The 24,870-nt window shown below is 45.2% G+C and overlaps 1 protein-coding gene across 1 annotated transcript in view; it reads left to right on the forward strand.

Annotated features, from left to right (window-relative positions):
• The window catches only part of LOC141106017 (lysosomal acid lipase/cholesteryl ester hydrolase-like), a 97,825-nt gene extending 77,803 nt beyond the window's left edge, over positions 1 to 20,022 (forward strand). Inside the window, exon 11 of the mRNA XM_073596356.1 lies at positions 19,643 to 20,022. Coding sequence (XP_073452457.1) covers positions 19,643 to 19,876 — 234 coding nt within the window. The 3' untranslated portion in view covers positions 19,877 to 20,022. The remainder of the gene's footprint in view (positions 1 to 19,642) is intronic.
• Positions 20,023 to 24,870: the final 4,848 nt, after the last annotated feature.

Consider the following 24,870-nt stretch of genomic DNA (forward strand, 5'->3'; position numbering starts at 1 on the left):
TTAGACGCAGGCTCTGCTCATCTGACCTGTCACAAGGGTGGGATGGCATTGCCCCAAACTAAATAAATCTGGACATTTTGGGTGGCAATAATACATTCAAGATTCTGTTTAGGCATGAATTTTATCTAGTAATATTAACAAGTCTTTGGTTTTCTTGAAACAAAATTGTGACTTTCTGAAACACCTAGGGTGCAATTAACCACTTCAATACCCGCGTATAGTCATATGACGTCCACAGATGGGATCTCCCATCCTGGGTGGACGTCATATGACGTCCTGGGATTCCCGGCCGTCTAGGGGGGGCGCGCGCCCGCCGCGTTCCTCGAGACCCGGCACGTGTGCCCGGCGGCCACGATGTCCGCCGGGCACCCGCGATTGCCCGTTAACCGGGCCGGCATGTGGATCTGTGTGTGTAAACACACAGATCCACAGCCTGTCAGCTCTGAGGAGAGCGATCTGTGTTCCCAGAACGGAGGAACACTGATCGGTCTCCTCCCCTAGTGCGTCCCTTCCCCCTTCAGTTAGAATCATTCCCTAGGAAACATACTTAACCCCTCCCCGCCTCCTAGTGGTTAACCCCTTCACTGCCTGTCACATTTACACAGTAATCAATGCAATTTTATAGCATTGATCGCTGTATAAATGTGATTGGTCCCAAAAATGTGTCAAAAGTGTCCGATGTGTCCGCCATAATGTCGCAGTCACCAAAAAAAATCGCAATCGCCGCTAAAAAAAATAAATTTTTTTTTTTTTAAAAAATGCCATAAATCTATCCCGTATTTTGTAGACGCTATAACTTTTGTGCAAACCAATCAATATACGCTTATTGTGATTTTTTTTACCAAAAATATGTAGAAGAATACGTATCGGCCAAAACTGAGGAAAAAATGTGTTTTAAAAAAAAAAATTGGGATATTTATTATAGCAAAAAGAAAAAAATATTGTGTTTTTTTCAAAATTATCGCTCTTCTTTTGTTTATAGCGCAAAAAAGAAAAACCGCAGAGGCGATCAAATACCACCAAAAAAAAGCTCTATTTGTGGTGAAAAAAAGAACGTCAATTTTTTTTGGGTACAACGTCGCACGACCGCGCAATTGACGTTTAAAGTGCGACAGCGCTGAAAACTAAAAATTGGCCTGGGAAGGAAGGGGGTGAAATTGCCCTGTATTGAACCGGTTAAGGCTGCATTCAGGTGTTTTTCAAGCGTTTTATGTTCTGAAAACGCTCAGGTGTGAATGCAGCCTAAGTGGAAGTGTAGCTCCTCTATTACATAGGAGATGATTCAGATCTTTGTACGATACAGATTCTATGGTTCCTATTTCTTCATGTTTCTCATTAAAGTTGAGCTAAATTCAAAACCTTTTTACTTTATTTTGGATAGAGCAAGCAAACGTAATAACCCCTGCCAGATTTTTTTTTGCCATCTGTGTCCCATTACAGAGATTTCTCTTTACTTTCTTTTCCAGTGTGACAATAGGAAGTGAGAAGAATTTCTTCCAAAGTGAGGGAACTCCCTGGTTGCCACCAGAACTATTGTCCCCATTCAAACGCAGACAGCAGTCAAAACCTGACTGGGGTTCTGATCCTTCCACACTCTATCCAAAACTTAAAAAAAGGAAAAAGTTTTCCTTTTATCTGCATTGACACATCTTTGTCAGCTTCATACAGCTGAATGCAGTCTCCTGCCCCCTGCTGGTTTCTGTTGCACATACAATATAAAGAGTGCACAGTCAGAGTGATCACATTGCTGAACACAAAGAAGACAGAATACTTGGAATGCCATCTGTCTCTAGAGCATTATGAGTTGAGGCTGGGCTTATCCTAAGCAATCTTTAACCACTTGTAGACCACCCACCGTGCAGGGTGGCTGCTCTGTGCCAGACCACTTACCTAGTAGGTGATCTGACACTTCCGGGTCTGGGGCGGCGCGTTTCCACTGTGATTATACACAGCGGGAGCTGATCGGCGGGTACCCTTCACCACTTCTGGGAGACGGCACCGCAGCGCTGTCTATTGGAAGTTTGGCCTCCCTCCTCCTTCCCTCGCCATGCCATTCAGAAAGCACAGCTTGCTTTGCACATGTACAGTAGGCAACAGGCTGTTAACATGAATGGCAGCAGCACCCGAGAGCTGATCCACAAATCGGCTGGGGTGCTAACTTTGCTGGATCGATAGACAAGTAAGGACACTTCCACACTTCGGCGGTGGGGGCGTCGGCGGTAAAGTGCCATTAGTTTTAGCGGCGCTTTACCGTAGTTTTAGGGGCACTTTTTGGCCCCTAGCGGGGCACTTTTACCACCCGCTAGCGGCCAAAGAAGGGGTTAATGTCATCCGCAAAGCGTCGCTGCCAAAGTGCTTTGCAGGTGCTTCGGCAGCGGTGCCCATTCATTTCAATGGGCAGGGGCGTTTTAGGAGCGGTGAATAAAACCGCCCGAAAGATGCTGCTTGCAGGACTTTTTTTAACATCCCGCAAGCGCACCGCCCCAGTGTGAAAGCACTCGGGCTTTCACACTGGAGTGACAGGAGAGGTGCTTTACAGGCGCTATTTTTAGTTCTAAAATCCCTGTAAAGCACCTCAGTGTGAAAGTAGCCTAAGTGTCCACATATTAAAAATCAATGCAAACTCATTAAACAGTCCACATTCAGTGAAAGTTCATGTACTGCAAAGTTTGCATTGATTTCAGCATGCAAAGTGCTCCACGCATGCTGAAATCAATGCAAACTTTGCAGTACATGAACTTTCACTGAATGTGGACTGTGAGTTTGCAGCATGGGACACTTTATTGCAACAAGATCTTTATATTCATTTCCATATTAGGCACTTATATGTGATTGGCTGCTTGGCATACATTACAAAAGTAATAGTGACTTAGTAAATTTTACCTGCTGTCCTGGCCGCTTACGCCACCGGGGGTTCCCCTCCTGCTCTTCTCTCTCTCTCTCTCGCTCTCCTACTCCTCCTATCGTCATTGTCACAGACAGACCCTGCCCCGGGCCAGGGAGAAGCTGCAGTGTTGAAAGGACCTGCCTAAGGCCCCGCCTCCGCCAGTCAATTTGCGTGCAGCTGATCTGACCAGCCGCTCCGCCCCCCCTCGGCCATGCACACTGGCATAATATTTACAAGTGCCGTGCAATAGTAAACTGGCCGCCGACGCTGGGGGCTGAATTTTTGCATGAAGCGGGCGCCAGGACTCAGAAACACAGGTCTGAGGGGGGGGCTTTTTTTCGTGCGGGGGGCCTTGTCAGCCTAGGCCGAGAAACAGCACTGCTCTTACCGATATGGTTCGTTCTGCCTTTAAGTTGCCTCTTACAGAGGTTACTGAGCTCCCCTGGTCCTCTTTGGGGTCCCTGAGACCTCTTCAGGCTTCACAGGCTTTCCTCTTACACTCTCTGTAGGTGGTGTATGCTGATTGGGAACATCCTGACAGGATTTTTGTTCCTCCCAAGAGGTTTTCCCTTTTATATCCCATGGATGAAAAGTTTGTTAAGAAGTGGAGCATGCCAGCCGCAGATGCAGCAGCCTGATTACCTCACTGAAGATGCCGGCGCTTGCACCCGGGAGCTGAGGGACAGGTCGGCTTCGGGTGAGGACATCGCAGGCTCCCTGGACAGGTAAGTGTCCTTATTTTAAAAGTCAGCAGCTGCAGTATTTGTAGCTGTTGACTTTTATTTATTTATTTTTTTCGACGGAACTCCGCTTTAACTTGTCCAGTAGATAGTAGATAATGCACAGGGCTTGAAGGACCCTGTTGACAAGAAATTGGAGTCATTATTAAAGGCTTCCTTTTCTTTGGCTAGTTCAGCTATTCAGCCAGCTGTTGCAGCAATTGGTATCTGCCAGTCCGTAAAGGATCAGGTTATATGGCCTGACAGGCCTAACCGGGAGGATGATCTGGCTGAAAATAAGATATTGCTTGAGCGCTGTGTTTTGCTGTTGACGCCTTAAAGGATACAATACAGCAGGTTGCTCATTTGGCTCTCTTGTCTGTACATATGCGCAGACTTTTGTGGCTTAAGAACTGGTCAGCTGAGCTTCCTTGTAAAAAGTTATTGGCAGGTTTCCCCTTTCATGGGGAACTTTTATTTGGTGATCATTTGGACAAATATATACAAAAGATTTCCGAAGGGAAGAGTTCTCTACTTCCTGTGAAGAAAAGCACCAGGCGTCCCTCGTTTAAAACCTCAGGGACTGTTTCCTCAAGTGTCTCAGCGTCAAGGCAGTTCCGCCGCCAACAGGGCGCTAGAGCCAGGGGCAAGCTGCAAGGCCAGGGCCAGAAAAAGTCCTGGGTCCAAAACTCTTCTAAACCCAGCACCAAGCCCTCCTTTAAGGGGATGCCCCCACTCTATTGGGTGGGGGGAAGGCTGCTGCACTTTGCAGACATTTGAAAAACAATAGATCAGGACAAGTGGGTCACCTCAACTATATCCCGCGGTTACAAGCTGGAGTTGTGTAGGTGGTTCCCCCTCAGAGGTTTCTAAGATCCAGCGTTCCCTCCGATCCTCCAAAAAGAGACTTCTTGCTTCAGGCACTACATCATTTAGTGCATCAAGGAGTGATTGTACAGGTTCCTGTATCCGAAAGGGGCACAGGGATTTACTTGAACCTGTTTACGGTTCAAAAACCAAATGGGGACACAAGGCCCATTTTGGACCTAAGATCCCTGAACCAGTATCTAATGATCCAGTCATTTCGGATGGAGTCTGTCTGCTCAGTAGTAGCCTCACTCCAGATGGGAGACTTTCTAGCCTCCATCGATATAAAAGACGCGTATTTACATGTACCTATCTTTCAGCCTCATCAGAGGTTCCTACGATTTGCAGTAGAGGAACATCATTTTCAGTTTGTGGCTCTACCCTTCAGGCTTGCTACAGCTCCCCGGGTGTTCACAAAGGTCCTAGCACCAGTACTAGGTCTTTTAAGGACGACCTCCTGCTCAGAGATCAATCACTACAGGCTCTAGAACAGAGCATAACATGCACAGTGCAGTATTTGGAAAGCTTAGGCTGGATCATAAATACTGAAAAGTCAACCTTGAGACCAGCTCAAAGTCTAAAGTATTTAGGTCTGAGATACGGGCCAAGCAAGGGTATTTTTACCACCCGTAAGCATCTGTGTCCTGAACGATCAGGTGCGTCAGATAAGAGGCAACAGACAACCCTCCATTCGGCTCTGCATGAGTCTTCTAGGGAGGATGGTGTCCTCCTTCAAGGCAGTGCCCTATGCCCAGTTCTATTCCAGGCCTTTACAACAAGATATCTTGTTGGCTTGGAACAGAAGAGGACAAGCCCTGGCAGGGCCGATCCTAGGGTCACCGGCGCCTGGGTGCAGAAATATTTCTGGCGCCCCCACATGGGCGTGGTCATCTTACCAACTCCTCCCCTTTACAAATGTTTCTACGACTCAAACACAGAGCTGCTCCCCTAAGAAGTCTTTGTTACCCTGGGATCCTCCTGTGATCTTTTAATAAAGAAAATACAGGAAGAGAGTACACTAATGAGACCTGGACGGGAGTCTCTCTGATGCACACAGAGAGGGCTTCTGTTAGAGAGTCTGTTAGAAAGAGCCCCCAGACATATTACAGGAGATGATCAGAGACTGCAGACATAATACAGGAGATGATCAGAGACTGCAGACAGGATATAAGAGATGATCAGAGACTGCAGACATAGTACAGGAGATGATCAGAGACTGCAGACATAGTACAGGAGATGATCAGAGACTGCAGACAGGATATAAGAGATGATCAGAGACTGCAGACATAGTACAGGAGATGATCAGAGACTGCAGACATAGTACAGGAGATGATCAGAGACTGCAGACACAGTACAGGAGATGATCAGAGACTGCAGACATAGTACAGGAGATGATCAGAGACTGCAGACATACTACAGGAGATGATCAGAGACTGCAGACATAGTACAGGAGATGATCAGAGACTGCAGACAGGATATAAGAGATGATCAGAGACTGCAGACATAGTACAGGAGATGATCAGAGACTGCAGACATAGTACAGGAGATGGTCAGAGACTGCAGACATACTACAGGAGATGATCAGAGACTGCAGACATAGTACAGGAGATGATCAGAGACTGCAGACATAGTACAGGAGATGATCAGAGACGGCAGACAGGATATAAGTGATGATCAGAGACTGCAGACATAGTACAGGAGATGATCAGAGACTGCAGACATAGTACAGGAGATGATCAGAGACTGCAGACATAGTACAGGAGATGATCAGAGACTGCAGACATAGTACAGGAGATGATCAGAGACTGCAGACATACTACAGGAGATGATCAGAGATTGCAGACATACTACAGGAGATGATCAGAGACTGCAGACATAGTACAGGAGATGATCAGAGACTGCAGACATACTACAGGAGATGATCAGAGACTGCAGACATAGTACAGGAGATGATCAGAGACTGCAGACATACTACAGGAGATGATCAGAGACTGCAGACATACTACAGGAGATGATCAGAGACTGCAGACATACTACAGGAGATGATCAGAGACTGCAGACAGGATATAAGAGATGATCAGAGACTGCAGACATACTACAGGAGATGATCAGAGACTGCAGACATAGTACAGGAGATAATCAGAGACTGCAGACATAGTACAGGAGATGATCAGAGACTGCAGACATGATACAGGAGATGATCAGAGACTGCAGACATGATACAGGAGATGGTCTGGGACTGCAGACATAGTACAGGAGATGATCAGAGACTGCAGACATGATACAGGAGATGATCAGAGACTGCAGACATGATACAGGAGATAGTCTGGGACTGCAGACATAGTACAGGAGATGGTCAGAGACTGCAGACAGGATATAAGAGATGATCAGAGACTGCAGACATAGTACAGGAGATGATCAGAAACTGCAGACATGATACAGGAGATGATCAGAGACTGCAGACATGATACAGGAGATGGTCTGGGACTGCAGACATAGTACAGGAGATGATCAGAGACTGCAGACATGATACAGGAGATAGTCTGGGACTGCAGACATAGTACAGGAGATGGTCAGAGACTGCAGACAGGATATAAGAGATGATCAGAGACTGCAGACATAGTACAGGAGATGATCAGAGACTGCAGACATAGTACAGGAGATGGTCAGAGACTGCAGACATAGTACAGGAGATGATCAGAGACTGCAGACATAGTACAGGAGATGGTCAAAGACTGCAGACATAGTACAGGAGATGATCAGAGACTGCAGACATAGTACAGGAGATGGTCAGAGACTGCAGACAGGATATAAGAGATGATCAGAGACTGCAGACATAGTACAGGAGATGATCAGAGACTGCAGACATAGTACAGGAGATGGTCAGAGACTGCAGACAGGATATAAGAGATGATCAGAGACTGCAGACATAGTACAGGAGATGATCAGAGACTGCAGACATAGTACAGGAGATGGTCAGAGACTGCAGACAGGATATAAGAGATGATCAGAGACTGCAGACATAGTACAGGAGATGATCAGAGACTGCAGACATAGTACAGGAGATGGTCAGAGACTGCAGACATGGTACAGGAGATGATCAGAGACTGCAGACATAGTACAGGAGATGATTAGAGACTGCAGACATAGTACAGGAGATGATCAGAGACTGCAGACATAGTACAGGAGATGGGCAGAGACTGCAGACATAGTACAGGAGATGGTCAGAGACTGCAGTTCCTATGAACGTTAGATAATGGCCGATCGGCCCTCTCACCCGACCCAGCGATACAGCAACGGTTCCTCTGATCAGGAGTCAGCTCACTCTGAATTGCCCGTGGTGACTCCGCTTGGTAGAGCCCAGATCTATATTCCGGCAATGACTCCATTCCTTTCTCTGCCAGGGATGGCGCTAGGCTGTGTGGCTTTCCCTCTGGTGGCGCAGGGCAGTGGGGTTCTCTCTCTGATGGTGTTCTCTCAGCACTGTCCTCTTCCTCTGGAGTCCTGGGTGTAGTTCCCTGAAAGCTTTCCCGGGCTCCTGGCTCTCTCTCTCCCATTCAGCTGAGCATGCTGTGTGAGCTCCAGTTTCCGTGTTACAGTGGGGCTGCCAGTCCTCGGGACTACATGTCCCACAATCCTCTTCTCTGCTCCTTTTTCTATTCTGTTTCTTCCCTGGGCATATGAAGGCGGGGGAAGATACATAGTGGGCAGCTGTGCTGGCAAGCGCTGCTCACTAGTACAGCAGCGTGCGCAAGAGGGAGAGGGAGGGGGGAAAGAAGAGCCCGCAGCTGCATTGGCATCACTAGGGTTGGGGTCACCCCCCCTTCCACCAACTATAGTCGCCCCTCAGTACAGATCCCCCTCCACTAAGTATAGACCCCCCCATCAGTGCAGAACCCGCACTAAGTATAAACCCCTCCCTCAGTACAGACCTTACTCAGTACAGACCCCCCCCAGGAAAACCCCCCTCCATTAGTACAGACCCCCCAGGACAGACCCCCCCTCCATTAGTACAGACCCCCCAGGACAGACCCCCCCTCCATTAGTACAGACCCCCCAAGACAGACCCCCCCCTCCATTAGTACAGACCCCCCAAGACAGACCCCCCTCCATTAGTACAGACCCCCCAGGACAGACCCCCCTCCATTAGTACAGACCCCCCAGGACAGACCCCTCCTTCATTAGTACAGACCCCCCTCTATTAGTACAGACTCCCCATTAGTACAGACCCCCCTCAATTAGTACAGACCCCCCTCTATTAGTACAGACTCCCCATTAGTACAGACCCCCAGGACAGGACCCCCCCTCCATTAGTATAGACCCCCCAGGACAGACCCCCCCTCCATTAGTACAGACCCCCCTCCATTAGTACAGACCCCCCAGGACAGACCCCCCTCAATTAGTACAGACCCCCAGGACAGGACCCCCCTCCATTAGTATAGACCCCCAGGACAGACCCCCCTCCATTAGTACAGACCCCCCTCCATTAGTACAGACCCCCCAGGACAGACCCCGCCTCCATTACTACAGACCCCCCCAGGACAGACCCCCCTCCATTAGTACAGACCCCCCAGGACAGACCCCGCCTCCATTACTACAGACCCCCCAGGACAGACTCCCCTCCATTAGTATAGACCCCCCCAGGACAGACCCCCCTCCATTAGTACAGACCCCCCTCTATTAGTACAGACTCCCCATTAGTACAGACCCCCCCTCCATTACTACAGACCCCCCTCCATTAGTATAGACCCCCCCCAGGACAGACCCCCCTCCATTAGTACAGACCCCCCCTCACAGACCCCCCTCCATTAGTATAGACCCCCCCAGGACAGACCCCCCTCCATTAGTACAGACCCCCCTCCATTAGTACAGACCCCCAGGACAGACCCCCCTCCATTAGTACAGACCCCCCCTCACAGACCCCCCTCCATTAGTATAGATCCCCCCCAGGACAGACCCCCCCATTAGTACAGACCCCCCCTCCATTAGTACAGACACCCCAGGACAGACCCCCCTCCATTAGTATAGACCCTCCAGGACATACCCCCCCCTCCATTATGACAGACCCCCCTCCTCCATTAGTACAGACCCCCCCCACTCCATTAGGGTACAGTACATAAAAACACCCGGGCGGCAGCTGGAGAGGAGAGGAGAGTGTGCAGCCGCGCCGGCCGGGTGGAGAACAGAACACTACACAGCAGGCAGCAGGAGTGAGAGACACAGAGAGGAGGAGAATGTGTCAGCATGGACCGCTCCTCCCCCCCTCCCCCCGCGCGCAACACTCACTGCACGGCTGGTCTCTCTCCACACAGAGACCAGCTGCTCTGCCTCCCTTCTCATCTCTGGCTTGAGAAGTTAATACAGCGGCGCCTTTCTTCTTAGAACACCGGCAGAGAGGCGCCGCTGGACACAAACAAGAGGAGGAGGAGGGAAGGGAGCACTCTGGCGCTTCAGCGCCCCCACCTCTCTGGCGCTCGGGTGCACTGCACCCCGTGCACCCCGTCTAGGACCGGCCCTGAGCCCTGGATTATCCAACGTTCTTATCTCCTCAAGCACATGTAAGCCTAAACTGGTGGTTGCAGGATCAGAACCAGCGAAAAGGAAAATCCTTCCTCCCAGTAACTTGGAAAGTACTGACTACAGATGCCAGTCTCCCAGGCTGGGGAGTGACCCTAGAGGGGCTCGCAGCTCTGGGGAAATGGTCAAGGACAGAACAGATCCTGCCCATCAACGTCCTAGAATTATGGGCAGTATGTCTGGCCCTACGGTCCTGGATGGTGGAGCTTCAGGACTGTCCTTATCAGGGTTCACTCTGACAATGCCACTTCAGTGGCCTATATAAACCACCAAGGCGGTACCAGGAGTCATTCAGCTCTGAAGGAGGTGAACCACATACTAAAAATATGGAAGGTTTTGCCAGGATCAGCCAAAATGACTTAATTAATATTTGGCTTTAATAGCAAGTGAGTATCGATCGATCATTCAGACAATAAGTCTGGATGCAGTTCTGATTGCCCTAATTGCATATAGGAAAAACGAAGAGAAAGGTTCTCTTAAGAGGGTAAGCACAGAACACAGAGATAGATACAAACAAGCTTTATTAATATCCACATATACCAAATTAACAAATACAAAAAATGAGGACAGCGATATAGATAGACGGCTAACACAGGCCTAATTAAAACATGGACAACGTTGTCACGGGGTCATTAAAAACAAAGGAACCGCGGCTATAGCATCCCACACATTCACACCAGGTATAGACCATTCGCTCATATTATAGTATGCTAGCGGATTGTTGGTAAGTCCAGACCAGGGTAAAGAATTATAAATAATCAAATTTTCCTACAAGAAGACTCACAAAGAGGTTTGAACAATCGTGCACCAACAATATGGTAGCTGGTTATGTGGGTGGACGATCTGGCGATATTGGTTTAGTATAGTGATAGTCAATGCAGCTAAATCATACAGATGAAGATGCAAGCCGTGATTAAAGATAAATGATCAGATGTTACAGCACATGAACCATAACAGCATTGCAGAGAAGTTCCATTATCAGCAAGGATTGATGAAAACAAGGTGCAGAGGCAGCGGGATGTAATTCCATACAAACATGAGGGGGATGCTTTAAACAGTATTAACATGTACTACAAGTACTGAGTGGGGCATGAGGTTCTCACCAAACGCACAGAGTCCGTCATCTAGTAGTAGCATACTACCAGATCGTAAAGCGTGCAGTTCCTAGTGACGTGCTGACGTCACGCTGCTGACACGTTTCACCAGCCAATAGACGCAGGTTTCTTCAGAGCAGGGAGGAGTTGGTGGGGTAGGATTAAATAGACTGTGAAGGGTGCAATTGCTATTAGTACCCACTAGATGGAACCGCACGCTTTACGATCTGGTGTGTCTAACATGGAACCAACAGCTGACGGCAGTTTTTTTCCCATCAGCCACGAACAACACGGAGGCAGCGATAACACAGTGAGGGGCATCTCCCCATCTGATCTTACTTACTGGCCAGTACGAAGCGGTACTTATGGCTACAGCACTCCGGAGATAAAGGTATGCTACTACTAGATGACGGACTCTGTGCGTTTGGTGAGAACCTCTTGCCCCACTCAGCACTTGTATTACATGTCAATACTGTTTAAAGCATCCCCCTTATGTTGTTTGTATGGAATTACATCCCGCTGCCTCTGCACCTTGTTTTCATCAATCCTTGCTGATAATGGAACTTCCCTGCAATGCTGTTATGGTTCATATGCTGTAACATCTGATCATTCATCTTTTCCATTTAAATGTTCTTTATTAACAAAATATAGTAAAAAACACACATTCCATTGCAGACATTTTTACATGAATTATTTAAATTAGTAGCGAGTGAGCTCTTGCAACGTATAACTATAAAAACAGTTTTCATTTACTTTTTCTCCCCTTTCTTACTTCCCCAACCCTTCTTTTCCCCATATTACGTCTATCCACCCCCCTCCCACCCCCAACCCTCCAAAAAGTCCCCCCCCCCCCCCCCCACCCATCCCAATCAGCATTCTAGCAAAGGGTATTTTTAAACTAACTGATATAATATCCCAGATCCGTTTCCTAGACAAGGTCACTCTGGTTTTCCACCACCATTCCTCCATATTTCAAGGTTATCTTCTGTTTAAGTTTTCATTTGGGTTCATATACATCTCATAGGGAGACACCCAGCCAATACAGCCATGGTCTCCATATCTTTACAAATTTGCCATAACTACTCCTCCTAGTATATGTTGTCCTTTCTGTCCACACCAACTTGTCCATTACATCAACCCACTCTTCCGGAATTGGAGGTGTGGCAGAGAGCTAAGACTGAGCTATCAGTTTCCTTGCCTGATATAGGCACCTCACCACGGCAATGTTAGTACTATTGCTCCCTATATTCTCCCCTGTCAGGCCAAGAATACATACCTTGGCCTCCAGGGCTAATTTAACTTTCAACCTAGTTTCTATAACTTTTACTATCTCACCCCAATATCTTTCTAATTTTGGGCATCTCCACATCATATGGGTAAGATCTCCTGTATCCAGGCACCTGGGGCATTTATCGTCCGGCCTATTACCAAATCTAAATAGTCTCTCTGGGGTATAATAGGCTCTATGTAGCAGGAGGAGATGCGAAGCCTGCTGCGACGGAGAGACAGACACCAGCGGGCCAGATTCCAAGATCTTTTTCCACTGGTAATCCGCAATCTCCCCCACATCTGCCTCCCATCTCGCCCTAACTCCCATAGTCGCCTGCGGGACAAGTAGTCTTTCAGCCAGATGTCCATATGCCATTGCTATCAGGCCTTTAGTGCTATTTGTTCTAGCTATTCTATCGAGGAGAGGGACTTTACACCATACAAGCGGGCAGTTCCTAAATTGGCTGTCCAAGGCATGCCTAATCTGTAGATAGCAATAGAATGTTTTTTTGGGGATTCCATATTCTCTCCTTAGTTCAGTAAAGGATTTTAAGATATTATCTTCGTATAACTGAGCCAGCCTACTTATTCCGTAATATTCCCAAATCCTATTTTTTTCCAAGGCTAACAATTCTTGTAAAGATTTGTTATGCCATATGGGTGAAAATTCAGTGAAACCCTTATAACCCATAATCCGCTTTATAGTCTGCCAGACTTTATTAACTAACCTGTATGTTGGGGACCTGTCCTGTAGTGAGCCGGCCTCCAATGCCTCTACCAGGAAGTTGTGCGGGTTATCCTGTAACATAATTTCACCACTAAAGTCCCTCCAAGCTTGGGACTCACACCCCCCTATTTGCTGCAACTGGGTGGCGAGGAAATAGTTGTATGGTTGGGGCACTGCCATTCCCCCCTCCCTAACAGGTCGCTGCAAAGTTTGCAAGCTGATCCTTGCCTGCCCCTTCCTCCAAATTAATTCTCTAAATAAGGTATTTATTTTAAAAAAACATTTCTTCCCAATCCAAACTGGGGAATTATGGAGCACATATAAAAGTTGTGGCATCCATATCATTTTAACTAGGTTAGTTCTACCTGCCATAGATAGAGGAAGTTTACCCCAGATGTCACTTTTCCTTTTGAATTTTGCCAGCAGGGGGACTAGGTTATCTCCAATATATTGATAGGGATCGCTAGAGACTACTATGCCCAGGTACTTCGTTTTCTCTGTTACCCTTAGTCGAGACATATAGCCAGTCGGAGCATTGATAGTTGAATCTATTGGTAGGAGCGTAGATTTACCCCAATTAACTATAAGTCCCGATAAACTCCCAAACCTTTCCACAAGCTGAATCACTTTTTCTAGTGATGACCCCATATCACCTAAAAAAAGTAGCACGTCATCTGCGTATAACGCTATCTTTTCTTCCCCATTACTTCTCTTAAATCCTTTCACCCCGGTCGATGTTCTGACTGCTTCCGCCAACGGCTCCATTGCTAGGGCGAACAGTAGGGGTGACAGTGGACACCCCTGCCTCGTCCCTCTCTCAAGAGGCATCCATTCAGAGAATTTGTTGTTTATCTTTAATCTGGCCCTTCGTGGGAGTATAGTATTTTCACCCATCTAATAAACATGGGACCAAACCTGAGTCTCTCTAATACCCACCAGAGGTAACCCCATTCCATGCTGTCAAATGCCTTGGCGATATCCAAGGACAATATCGCCCTGGAGACATTTCCCCCTGTCGGGGACTGAAGATTCAAGTACATCCGTCTAATGTTTACACTGGCGGACCTATTAGGAATAAATCCTGCCTGGTCCGGATGTACCAGTCCCGAAATACATTTATTTAGCCTGATTGCCATTACCTTTGCCAGAATTTTGATGTCAGAGCAAAGCAGTGAGATTGGTCTGTATGAGGATACGTCAAGATGGTCTTTCCCTTCTTTCGGTATCAGTATTATATTGGTCTCTGACATCGAAGAGGGCAGCCTACCCTCTGTAGCCGCCCAGTTCACTGTTTTCAAAAGCAATGGGAGCAGCGCCGCCCCGAAGTGCTTGTAGACTTCCAAGGGCAGTCCATCCGGACCTGGGGATTTTTGATTAGGCATATCTGCTACCGCTTGTTTTAATTCTTCAAGGTTTATGGGAGATTCCAGACCAGCCCTATCAGTATCAGAGAGAGTCGGCAGATAAACATCTGCCAAAAAACTTTCCATTTCATTTAATTCTAACCTATGCTGTGATTTATATAGATCCCTATAGTATTTGAAAAATGTTTCCTTGACTTTCGGGGGGTCAGATGTAATTTCCCCACTAGAAGTCCTAATCATAAGCAATGATGAGGAGGGAGAGTTGGTGTTAACCAGCAATGCCAGCATTCGACCAACTCTTTCCCCCTCACCAAAACACTTCTGCTTCTGGAAAAGTCTCCTATTCTCAGCATTTCTGATTGCATCAGTCTTGTATTCCTGTTGCTTTTTCAACCATAACTCCTGATTTTCCAAACTTGGATCCTCCACATATTGCCTCTCCAAATCCAGTACCTCTTTTCTAATCTGCTCACTCTTTGCCTTTGATTGTTTCTTGACCCTTGATACCTGCTGTATAAACATCCCCCTAAGGAATGCTTTTAGGGAATCCCAGACCACCCCCTCCGACGCTGTGCCCAAGTTATTTCCCATATATTCTTCCAACTTAACCGAGATATCTTCTGTTCCCCCTATAATCTCCAACCACACCGGGTTTAACGCCCATACTCTTTGAGTATGTCTAACATGGACCTTTACCTGCAGCGTCAGAGGGGAGTGATCCGAAATCCCCCTCAGATGGTAATCTATCTTATTTATAAGGGACCGCGCCACCCCATTACCTATCGCCAAGTCAATTCTAGAGAGTGTGTGGTGCGACCCCGAGAAACAGGAGTACCGCCGATCCTTTGGGTTTCGAGTTCTCCAGAGGTCACACCACCCAACCTCCTCAAAAAACTGGGCAAGCCGCCCCTTAGATGCCCCTACCATCCTGGGCCCAGGTGGAAACCTGTCCAGGCAGATATCAAGGACCATGTTGAAATCGCCCACTACTATGATCGGAATATCAGCTTTATCCTCCACATACTCCAACAAGCAAAACAGAATCTCCATATTAAAGGGTGGAGGGATATACAGATTAGCTATAATGAATGATCTACCTCTCTCTCTCCGCAAACCTCGGCCAGTCAGTTCGTTCACCTCTAGGATCTTGACAAATGGTGAGCCACACAGAGAGGAGCAGAATCAGACAAAAAAGGGATAACCAACAACGTGGTACTGAGTCACCTCATTGAGGGTAGCAGCGAGGAGGGAGCTCACACACCTCTGCTCACCTCCGCATCCGGTCACGCCCCCGATTAGACCATTCTACTACTGATCATTCATCTTTAATCACGGCTTACATCTTCATCTGTATGATTTAGCTGGATTGACTATCACTATACTAAACCAATATCGCCAGATCGTCCACCCACATAACCAGCTACCATATCGTTGGTGCACGATTGTTCAAACCACTTTGTGAGTCTTCTTGTAGGAAAATTTGATTATTTATAATTCTTTACCCTGGTCTGGACTTACCAACAATCCGCTAGCATACTATAATATGAGCGAATGGTCTATACCTCGTGTGAATGTGTGGGATGTGTAGCCGCGGTTCCTTTGTTTTTAATGACCCTGTGACAACGTTGTCCATGTTTTAATTAGACCTGTGTTAGCCGTCTATCTATATCGCTGTCCTCATTTTTTGTATTTGGTATATGTGGATATTAATAAAGCTTGTTTGTATCTATCTCTGTGTTCTGTGCTTACCCTCTTAAGAGAACCTTTCTCTTTGGTGAACCACATACTAGCCTGGGCAGAGGGACACGTGCCGATTCTTTTGGCAGTCCATATCCCGGGAGTAGAAAACTGGAAGGCAGATTATCTCAGCTGCCAGCAGATCTGCCTGGGGGAATGGTCCCTACATCCAGGGGTGTACCAGGAAATTTGCCAGCCATGAGGATGGCCAGAGGTCGACCTACTGGCATCCAGGTTCAACAACAAGCTACAGCAGTGTCCCGAACAAGAGATCCTCTGGCAATCGGAGCAGATGCTTTCCTCCGATCCCTCTCCTTCCACATTTGTTGCACAGGATTCGGAGAGAGGGGTTCCAGTCATTCTGGTGGCACCAGCCTGGCTCAGAAGGCCCTGGTTCCCAGGGATTGTGAGACTAAAAATAGATAGGCAATGGACGCTTCCACGCCGCCCCGATCTACTGTCTCAAGGTCCTATATTCCACCCCAATTTACAGTCCCTAAATTTGATGAATAAACAAGTATAAAAATGGAAAAGACCCAGCGCTCAGAAAATGTTGTTACTAATAAGCTGCAGCTCAAATGTGCGATATCCACATCAATATAGAGAACAGAAAAAAAAGAACTGCGCTATACCCTAAAAAACATATATGTGAACATATGTGACAAGTAATATAAAATCCTTGAGTAAGGTGAAATTATGAAAAATCAGACTGGTGTATAACTGTTAACAGATGTATATAAACCAATACCAAAAAGCATATAGTGAAAACGAAATTGAAACACCAAGTCCATAAATCAAATGGACAGATAGTCCACTAGGCAGTGGGAAGAAGACCTTGATCACTGTTCATAGGGATCGGTGTGAAAAGGGGGAAATTAGGGAAACACCCATCATAGTGATTCTCCACCACCTGAAGTGCACCCTTACCAGATAGCAAGCTTAAATAAGCTAGTCAAATAAACCAGAAGCCAGATGGACATGGATCTAAAGCATCACTCTGTGTACTTGTGGCAGGCAGCAGGTAAACTGGGTGAAGTGAAGACCTGGGTATCCAACCAGCATCAGGGCATTCCCTCTAGCGGCTTGGCCGTGGGCAGATTAGGGAAATAACAATCCCCGAATCATAAACATATGAATAAAGAAGAGGTGACGCTCTGACGTCATCGCCTCTCACTTGGACGGGCGCTCGCCAGCCGGCCGGCGATTCTTGCTCTCTTTTAACTGCAAAATTGTAAGTGCTTTACTTTATTTAAATAAATTCTATCTACGGAGTCACACTACGGATACCTCTTCTTTATTCATATGTTTATGATTCGGGGATTGTTACTTCCCTAATCTGCCCGCGGCCACGCCGCTAGAGGGATGCCCTGATGCTGGTTGGATACCCAGGTCTTCACTTCACCCAGTTTACCTGCTGCCTGCCACAAGTACACAGAGTGACGCTTTAGATCCATGTCCATCTGGCTTCTGGTTTATTTGACTAGCTTATTTAAGCTTGCTATCTGGTAAGCGTGCACTTCAGGTGGTGGAGAATCACTATGATGGGTGTTTCCCTAATTTCCCCTTTTCACACCGATCCCTATGAACAGTGATCAAGGTCTTCTTCCCACTGCCTAGTGGATTATCTGTCCATTTGATTTATGGACTTGGTGTTTCAATTTCGTTTTCACTATATGCTTTTTGGTATTGGTTTATATACATCTGTTAACAGTTATACACCAGTCTGATTTTTCATAATTTCACCTTACTCAAGGATTTTATATTACTTGTCACATATGTTCACATATATGTTTTTTAGGGTATAGCGCAGTTCTTTTTTTCTGTTCTCTAAATTTGATGGTATGGCTATTGAAGCCAGGGTGTTAAAGGACCATGGCATCTCAGGACCAGTGGTGTCTACCCTAGTAAATGCTAGAAAAGCGGTCACCAGGAAGATTTATCATAAGGTCTGGAAGACTTGCATCGCTTGGTGTGAAGCCAGAAAATTGCATCCTCAGAAATACGTGATTGGGAGAATTCTCTCTTTTCTATAGTCAGCTGTAGAAATCAGATTGGCTTTGAGTACAATCAGAGATCAGATTTCGGCCCATACACTGGTCCGAACCTTTATGCAGGGGGCAACTCGTTTGCCTCCCCCCATTAAATCACCTATGTGTCCTTGGGACTTGAACTTGGTGCTGTCTGTGTTACAGAAACAACCATTCGAGCCTATCAAGGAAATTCCATTAGACTTGCTGTCACGCAAGCTAGCCTTCCTGATTGCCATCACCTTGGCTAGAAGGGTGTCAGAGTTGGCGGCCCTTTCGTGCAGGGAACCATACTTGATCCTTCACCATGACAGGGTCTTGTTACGACCTGTTCCATCCTTTTTGACAAAAGTGGTGTCAGCCTTTCATTTAAATCAGGAGATTATTTTGCCTTCTTTTTTCTCTCAACCTTGTTCGTTGGAAGAGAGATGACTGCATTCTTTGAATGCTGTCCGGGCAGTCAAGGTTTATTTGTCTAGATCTGCGGAGATCCGAGGATCAGACACTTTTTTTGTTTTACCAAAAGGACCCAAGAAGGGGCAGGCAGCTTCCAAAGCTTCCATTGCCAATTGGGTCCGTCAATTGGTCATTCAGGCCTATGGTCTGAAACATAAAGCTCCTCCCTTAGGGTGAAAGCTCATTCTACCAGGGGTGTAGAAACCTCCTGGGCTTTTCGCCATCAAGTATCCGTGGCTCAGATTTGTAAGGCTGCTACGTGATCTTCAGTGCATACGTTCACAAAATTTTATCAAGTGGATGTTCGAGCAGCCGAGGATTCGGCTTTCGGCCGCAGTGTACTGCGGGCTGCCTTATAAGGTCTGATGACTATTGTTTGGCAAGATGTCTCCCTCCCCTCAAGGCTATTGCTCTGGGAAGTCCCAGTAGGTAATGAATATTAGCCTGTGTCCCATGATGTATGAAAAAAAAAGATTTTTTCATCATACTTACCGGTAAAAATCCTTTTCTTTGAGTACATCATGGGACACAGAGGTCCCTCCCCTCTTTTTTGAGGATTCAATGCTTGCTACAAAACTGAAGTACTTCCTGTATGGGAGGGGTTATATAGGGGATCAGTTCCTGTCTAAAGACCTTTGGTCTACCAGTGTCCATTCACCTGGAGATGAAGTATAACCCAGTAGGTAATGAATATTAGCCTAACTCTGTGTCCTGACTGACTCACTACCACTACTGGAAGTCTATTCCAAGCATAATAATACTTGCTAAGATTTGTTTTTAACTTTAACTGCTAATTCAGGTCATGTTCTCGACTTGTTTAAAACAGAGTATATTACTATATTTTAACTGGTCCATTAAGGCTTTTTTATCGTATGTGCATTCCTTGACATGATATTTCTGTATTTTTGATTTCTCTAGACCACCCCTCCTTTGTACAACATAAAAGACATGAAGATTCCCACAGCTGTGTGGAGTGGGGGCAATGACTGGTTGGCTGATCCTGAGGATGTCACTCTATTACTGCCTGAGATAAACAACCTGGTCTATCACAAGGAGTACCCAGAGTGGCAACATCTAGATTTCATCTGGGGTCTGGATGCTCCATACAGAATGTACAATGAAATTCTTCAGCTCCTGAAAAAGTTTTCATAAATTGTACCACATGACCATTTTTCTGTTTTGTAGAGAAAGTTCCCAGGCAATAATGATTAGAAACATCTATTTTCCCCTTTTGGTCTGTTAAAGTGTCATTAAAACCACATCATAAAAAAACTATCAATAAATGTTGTATTACCTGATGTTCGTACTCGCTCATTCACTATGTGATTAGTTTTCTGTATTCTGCAAAAAAACAGTTTGATCCTGCTGTTCTTTGTCTCCCACTCCTGTCCATGTCCCCACTGCAATTAGGGGGAATTTGCAGAGCAGTGTTGGCAGCTAGTGCACATGCACATGTATTTTCTACCCTTACATTTTCTCCATATCACATCTGTGCAGCCCATATGACTATAGAGCCACACATGTGGGTGTATACTCACTGCTAAATGACAGCTCACTCTTTCCTTCCCTCGTCCTCCATGCCCACTAACCAGCTAAACACAAAATGGGGGTGGAATATTACATCTTGATTAATGGAGACTATACCTTCTTTTTATTCTAAGGCACAGGCTGGAGGGTGTGACTGGCAGATATTTGCCCATACCATGTTATTGCCAAAAAATAATAATGATTTAATTTAAAAAAAAATAATTATATATATATATATATATATATATATATATATATATATATATATATATATATATATATATATATATATATATATATATATATATATATATACACAGTGGGGACAGAAAGTATTCAGAACCCCTTACATTTTTCACTCTTTGTTATATTGCAGCCATTTGGTAAAATCAGTTAAGTTCATTTTTTGTCCTCATTAATGTACACACAGCACCCCATATTGACAGAAAAACACAGAATTGTTGACATTTTTGCAGATTTATTAAAAAAGAAAAACTGAAATATCACATGGTATAGAGAAAACAAAAAGCCCAAAGGCTGAAGCTGCGCTAGAAATAAAAAACAAAAAATAAAAGTGACTAGTAATGAATAAGTGTCAAAATAAATAAAAGCTGCCAGCATCTGAAAGTCCAGTATCAAACTCCAAAAGTACAAATACAAACACAAAAGATGCAGCGCTGAAAATATGTGAAAAAATTGTGACTGAAGAAAACTAAGGCAGAGTCTCATAAGCATATCAACATGTGATCAATGGTGAAAAATTCATATGAGGCATAATCTAGTAAATAATGATAAAGAAACATATATAAAACTTAACATATATAAAAAATGCAAAAGGAAAAGTCCCATCAAAGTATTAGTCCATGAATGAACAAGGAAAAAACACCCATCCGTGAAGATGCAAGGAACCAGAAGAAGAAAAAGAAAATCATCCGTGTAGCTTCACACCCTAGGTGAGTATTGTAATCTGCTTACCAGATGGCGATGACTGCTGTTACGGCACTCTCGCCCAGCTCAGGGAAATCGGTCTCCCCAAAACCAAAAGCACAATACTGGAATGACAGCTAGCGGTGGATAATTCTCGGGAATATGAAACAAAGAACTTCCATAGTGTAATATGTACAAATAGGGTGATTTTATTAAGGTTAAAAAGAATCACACTTACAATGTTGCAGTCAGTTAAGATCAGTGAAGTATGGCATAAGAACAAATGGCGGTGTCTCCGTCTGTTGAACTTCAACTTCATGTTGGTGGAAAAACATTTTTAGGTCTCTCCAGAGATGCTCAATTGGGTTTAAGTCAGGGCTCTGGCTGGGCTATTCAAGAACAGTCACGGAGTTGTTGTGAAGCCACTCCTTTGTTATTTTAGCTGTGTGCTTAGAGTCATTGTCTTGTTGGAATGTAAACCTTCGGCCCAGTCTGAGGTCCTGAGCACTCTGGAGAAGGTTTACATCCAGGATATCCCTGTACTTGGCCGCATTCATCTTTGCCTCTATTGCAACCAGTCGTCCTGTCCCTGCAGCTGAAAAACACTGCCACAGCATGATGCTGCCACCAGCATGCTTCGCTGTTGGGACTGTATTGGACAGGTGATGAGCAGTGCCTGGTTTTCTCCACACAGAATTAAGGCCAAAAAGTTCTATCTTGGTCTCATCAGACCAGAGAATCTTATTTCTCACCATCTTGGAGTCCTTCAGGTGTTTTTTTTAGCAAACTCAATGCAGGCTTTCATGTGTCTTGCACTGAGGAGAGGCTTCTGTCAGGCCACTCTGCCATAAAGCCCCAACTGGTGGAGGGCTGCAGTGATGGTTGACTTTCTACAACTTTCTCCCATCTCCCGACTGCATCTCTGGAGCTCAGCCACAGTGATCTTTGAGTTCTTCTTTACCTCTCTCACCAAGGCTCTTCTCCCCCGATAGCTCAGTTTGGCCGGATGGCCAGCTCTAGGAAGGGTTCTGGTCGTCCCAAACATCTTCCATTTAAGGATTATGGAGGCCACTGTGCTCTTAGGAACCTTAAGTGCAGCAGATTTTTTTTTTGTAACCTTGGCCAGATCTGTGCCTTGCCACAATTCTGTCTCTGAGCTCTTCAGGTAGTTCCTTTGACCTCATGATTCTCATTTGCTCTGACATGCACTGTGAGCTGTAAGGTCTTATATAGACAGGTGTGTGGCTTTCCTAATCAAGTCCAATCAGTATAATCAAGCACAGCTGGACTCAAATGAAGGTGTAGAACCTTCTCAAGGATAATCAGAAGAAATGGACAGCACCTGAGTTAAATATATGAGTGTCACAGCAAAGGGTCTGAATACTTAGGACCATGTGATATTTCAGTATTTATTTTTTAATAAATCTGCAAAAATGTCAACAATTCTATGTTTTTCTGGCAATATGGGGTGCTGTGTGTACATTAATGAGGAAAAAAAATGAACTTAAATGATTTTAGCAAATGGCTGCAATATAACAAAGAGTGAAAAATTTAAGGGGGTCTGAATACTTTCCATCCCCACTGTATATATAAGTATATATATCTCTTGAGTCATTGCTCTGACTCATCCAATTCGCTGTAAAGTTTCAGTTTGATCTATCTAATCTGAACACCTGGTAGGGAAAGAGAGAGAGCAATAAAAAGAAGCCTAGAGCTCCACTTTAAAACAGTGTGTTGATATTCATTATTTACAGTATTTTACTCAGAATTTTAAAAGCAGTTTTACTTTTTTAAATTTTAAACATGTGACCAGCAGTAGAGAACTAGAAGCTCCTCCTGCTTACACTGCCTTAAAAAAGTATGGCACATAATTGGAAAGTGGAAGGATAATGATAAATTGTTTTCAATGTTTTTTTCAAATAAATATCTGAAAAGTGTGACGTGCATTTGTATTCAGTCCCCTTTACTCTGATACCCCTAACTAAAGTCTAAACTCTAGTGGAACCAATTGCCTTCAGAAGTTACCTAATTAGTAAATAGAGTTCACCTGTGTGTATTTTAATCTCAGTATAAATACAGCTGTTCTGTGAAGCCTGAAGAGGTTTGTTAGAGAACAATAGTGAACAAACAGCACCATGAAGGCCAAGGAACACACCAGACAGGTCAGGGATACAATTGTGGAGAAGTTTAAAACAGGGTTAGGTTATAAAACAATATCCCAAGCTTTGAACATCTCACGGAGCACTATTCAATCCATCATCTGAAGATGGAAAGAGAATGGCACAACTGAAAACCTACCAAGATATGGCCGTCCACCTAAACTGACCGGCCGGGCAAGGAGAGCATTAATCAGAAAAGCAGCCAAGAGGCCCATGGTAACTCTGAAGGAGCTGCAGAGATCCACAGCTCAGGTAGGAGAATCTGTCCGAAGGACAAGTATTAGTCATGCACTCCACAAATCTGGCTTTTACGGAAGAGTGGCAAGAAGAAAGCCATTGTTGAAAGAAAGCCATAAGAAGTTCCCTTTGCAGTTTGTGAGAAGCCATGTGGGGGACACAGCAAACATGTGGAATAAGGTACTCTGGTCAGATGAGACCAAAATTGAACCTTTTGGCCTAAAAGCAAAACGCTATGTGTGGCAAAAAAATAACACTTCACATCACCCTGATCACACCATGAAACATGGTGGCAACATCATGTTGCGGGGATGCTTTTCTTCAGCAGGGAGAGGGAAGTTGGTCAGAGTAGATGGTAAGGTGTATGTAGCCAATAACAGGGCAATCTTAGAAGGAAACCTTGAGACTCGGGCAGAGGTTCACCTTTCAACAGGACAACAACCCTAAACATACGGCCAGAGCTACAATGGAATGGTTTAGATCAAAGTATATTCTTGTGTTAGAATGGCCCAGTCTAAGTCCAGACCTAAATCCAATTGAGAATCTGTGGCAAGACTTGAAAATTGCTGTTTACAGATGCTCTCCATCCAATCTGACAGAGCTTGAGCTATTTTGCAAAGAAGAATGGGCAAAAATGGTACTCTCTAGATGTGCAAAGCTGGTAGACACACCCCCAAAAAGACTGGCAGCTGTGACAAAAGTATTGTCACAGGGGCGCTGAATACAAATGCACGCCACACTTTTCAGATATTTATTTGTAAAAAATGTTGAAAAACATTTATTATTTTCCTTCCATTTCAAAATTATGTGCCACTTTGTGTTGGTCTATCACATAAAATCCCAATAAAATACATTTCTGTTTTAGGTTGTAACATGATAAAATGTGGAAAATGTCAAGGGGTATGAATACTTTTTCAAGGCACTGTATGTTTCCCTGCAGACAGGCTGGGAAAGAACTGGGTCATGTGGCAGCTGTAAATCTATTAGAAAAGATGGTACTTGGATATATTTTTTAGTAAAATAACTTCAGTGCCATCATCCATATACAGAAAGAGAAGGGACAGCGCGTGTTTAGTATCACTTTAAATATACCATTGAAGGCACACTGTAATATACTATTTAAATCCTGCAAATTAAGGCCAATCCCATTGTATTGTATTATGTACAGTAGCTGTATTTGTGTATTTACACCCCACAGTTCGGTTTGCACCAGAACACCTCGAACATGCAAACCCTTGGGACACGAACATGAAAAATCAAAAGTCCTCATTTTAAAGGCTTATATGCAAGTTATTG

Source organism: Aquarana catesbeiana, linkage group LG08 (assembly GCF_042186555.1).
Source record: "Aquarana catesbeiana isolate 2022-GZ linkage group LG08, ASM4218655v1, whole genome shotgun sequence".
Taxonomy (NCBI): Eukaryota; Metazoa; Chordata; class Amphibia; order Anura; family Ranidae; genus Aquarana; species Aquarana catesbeiana.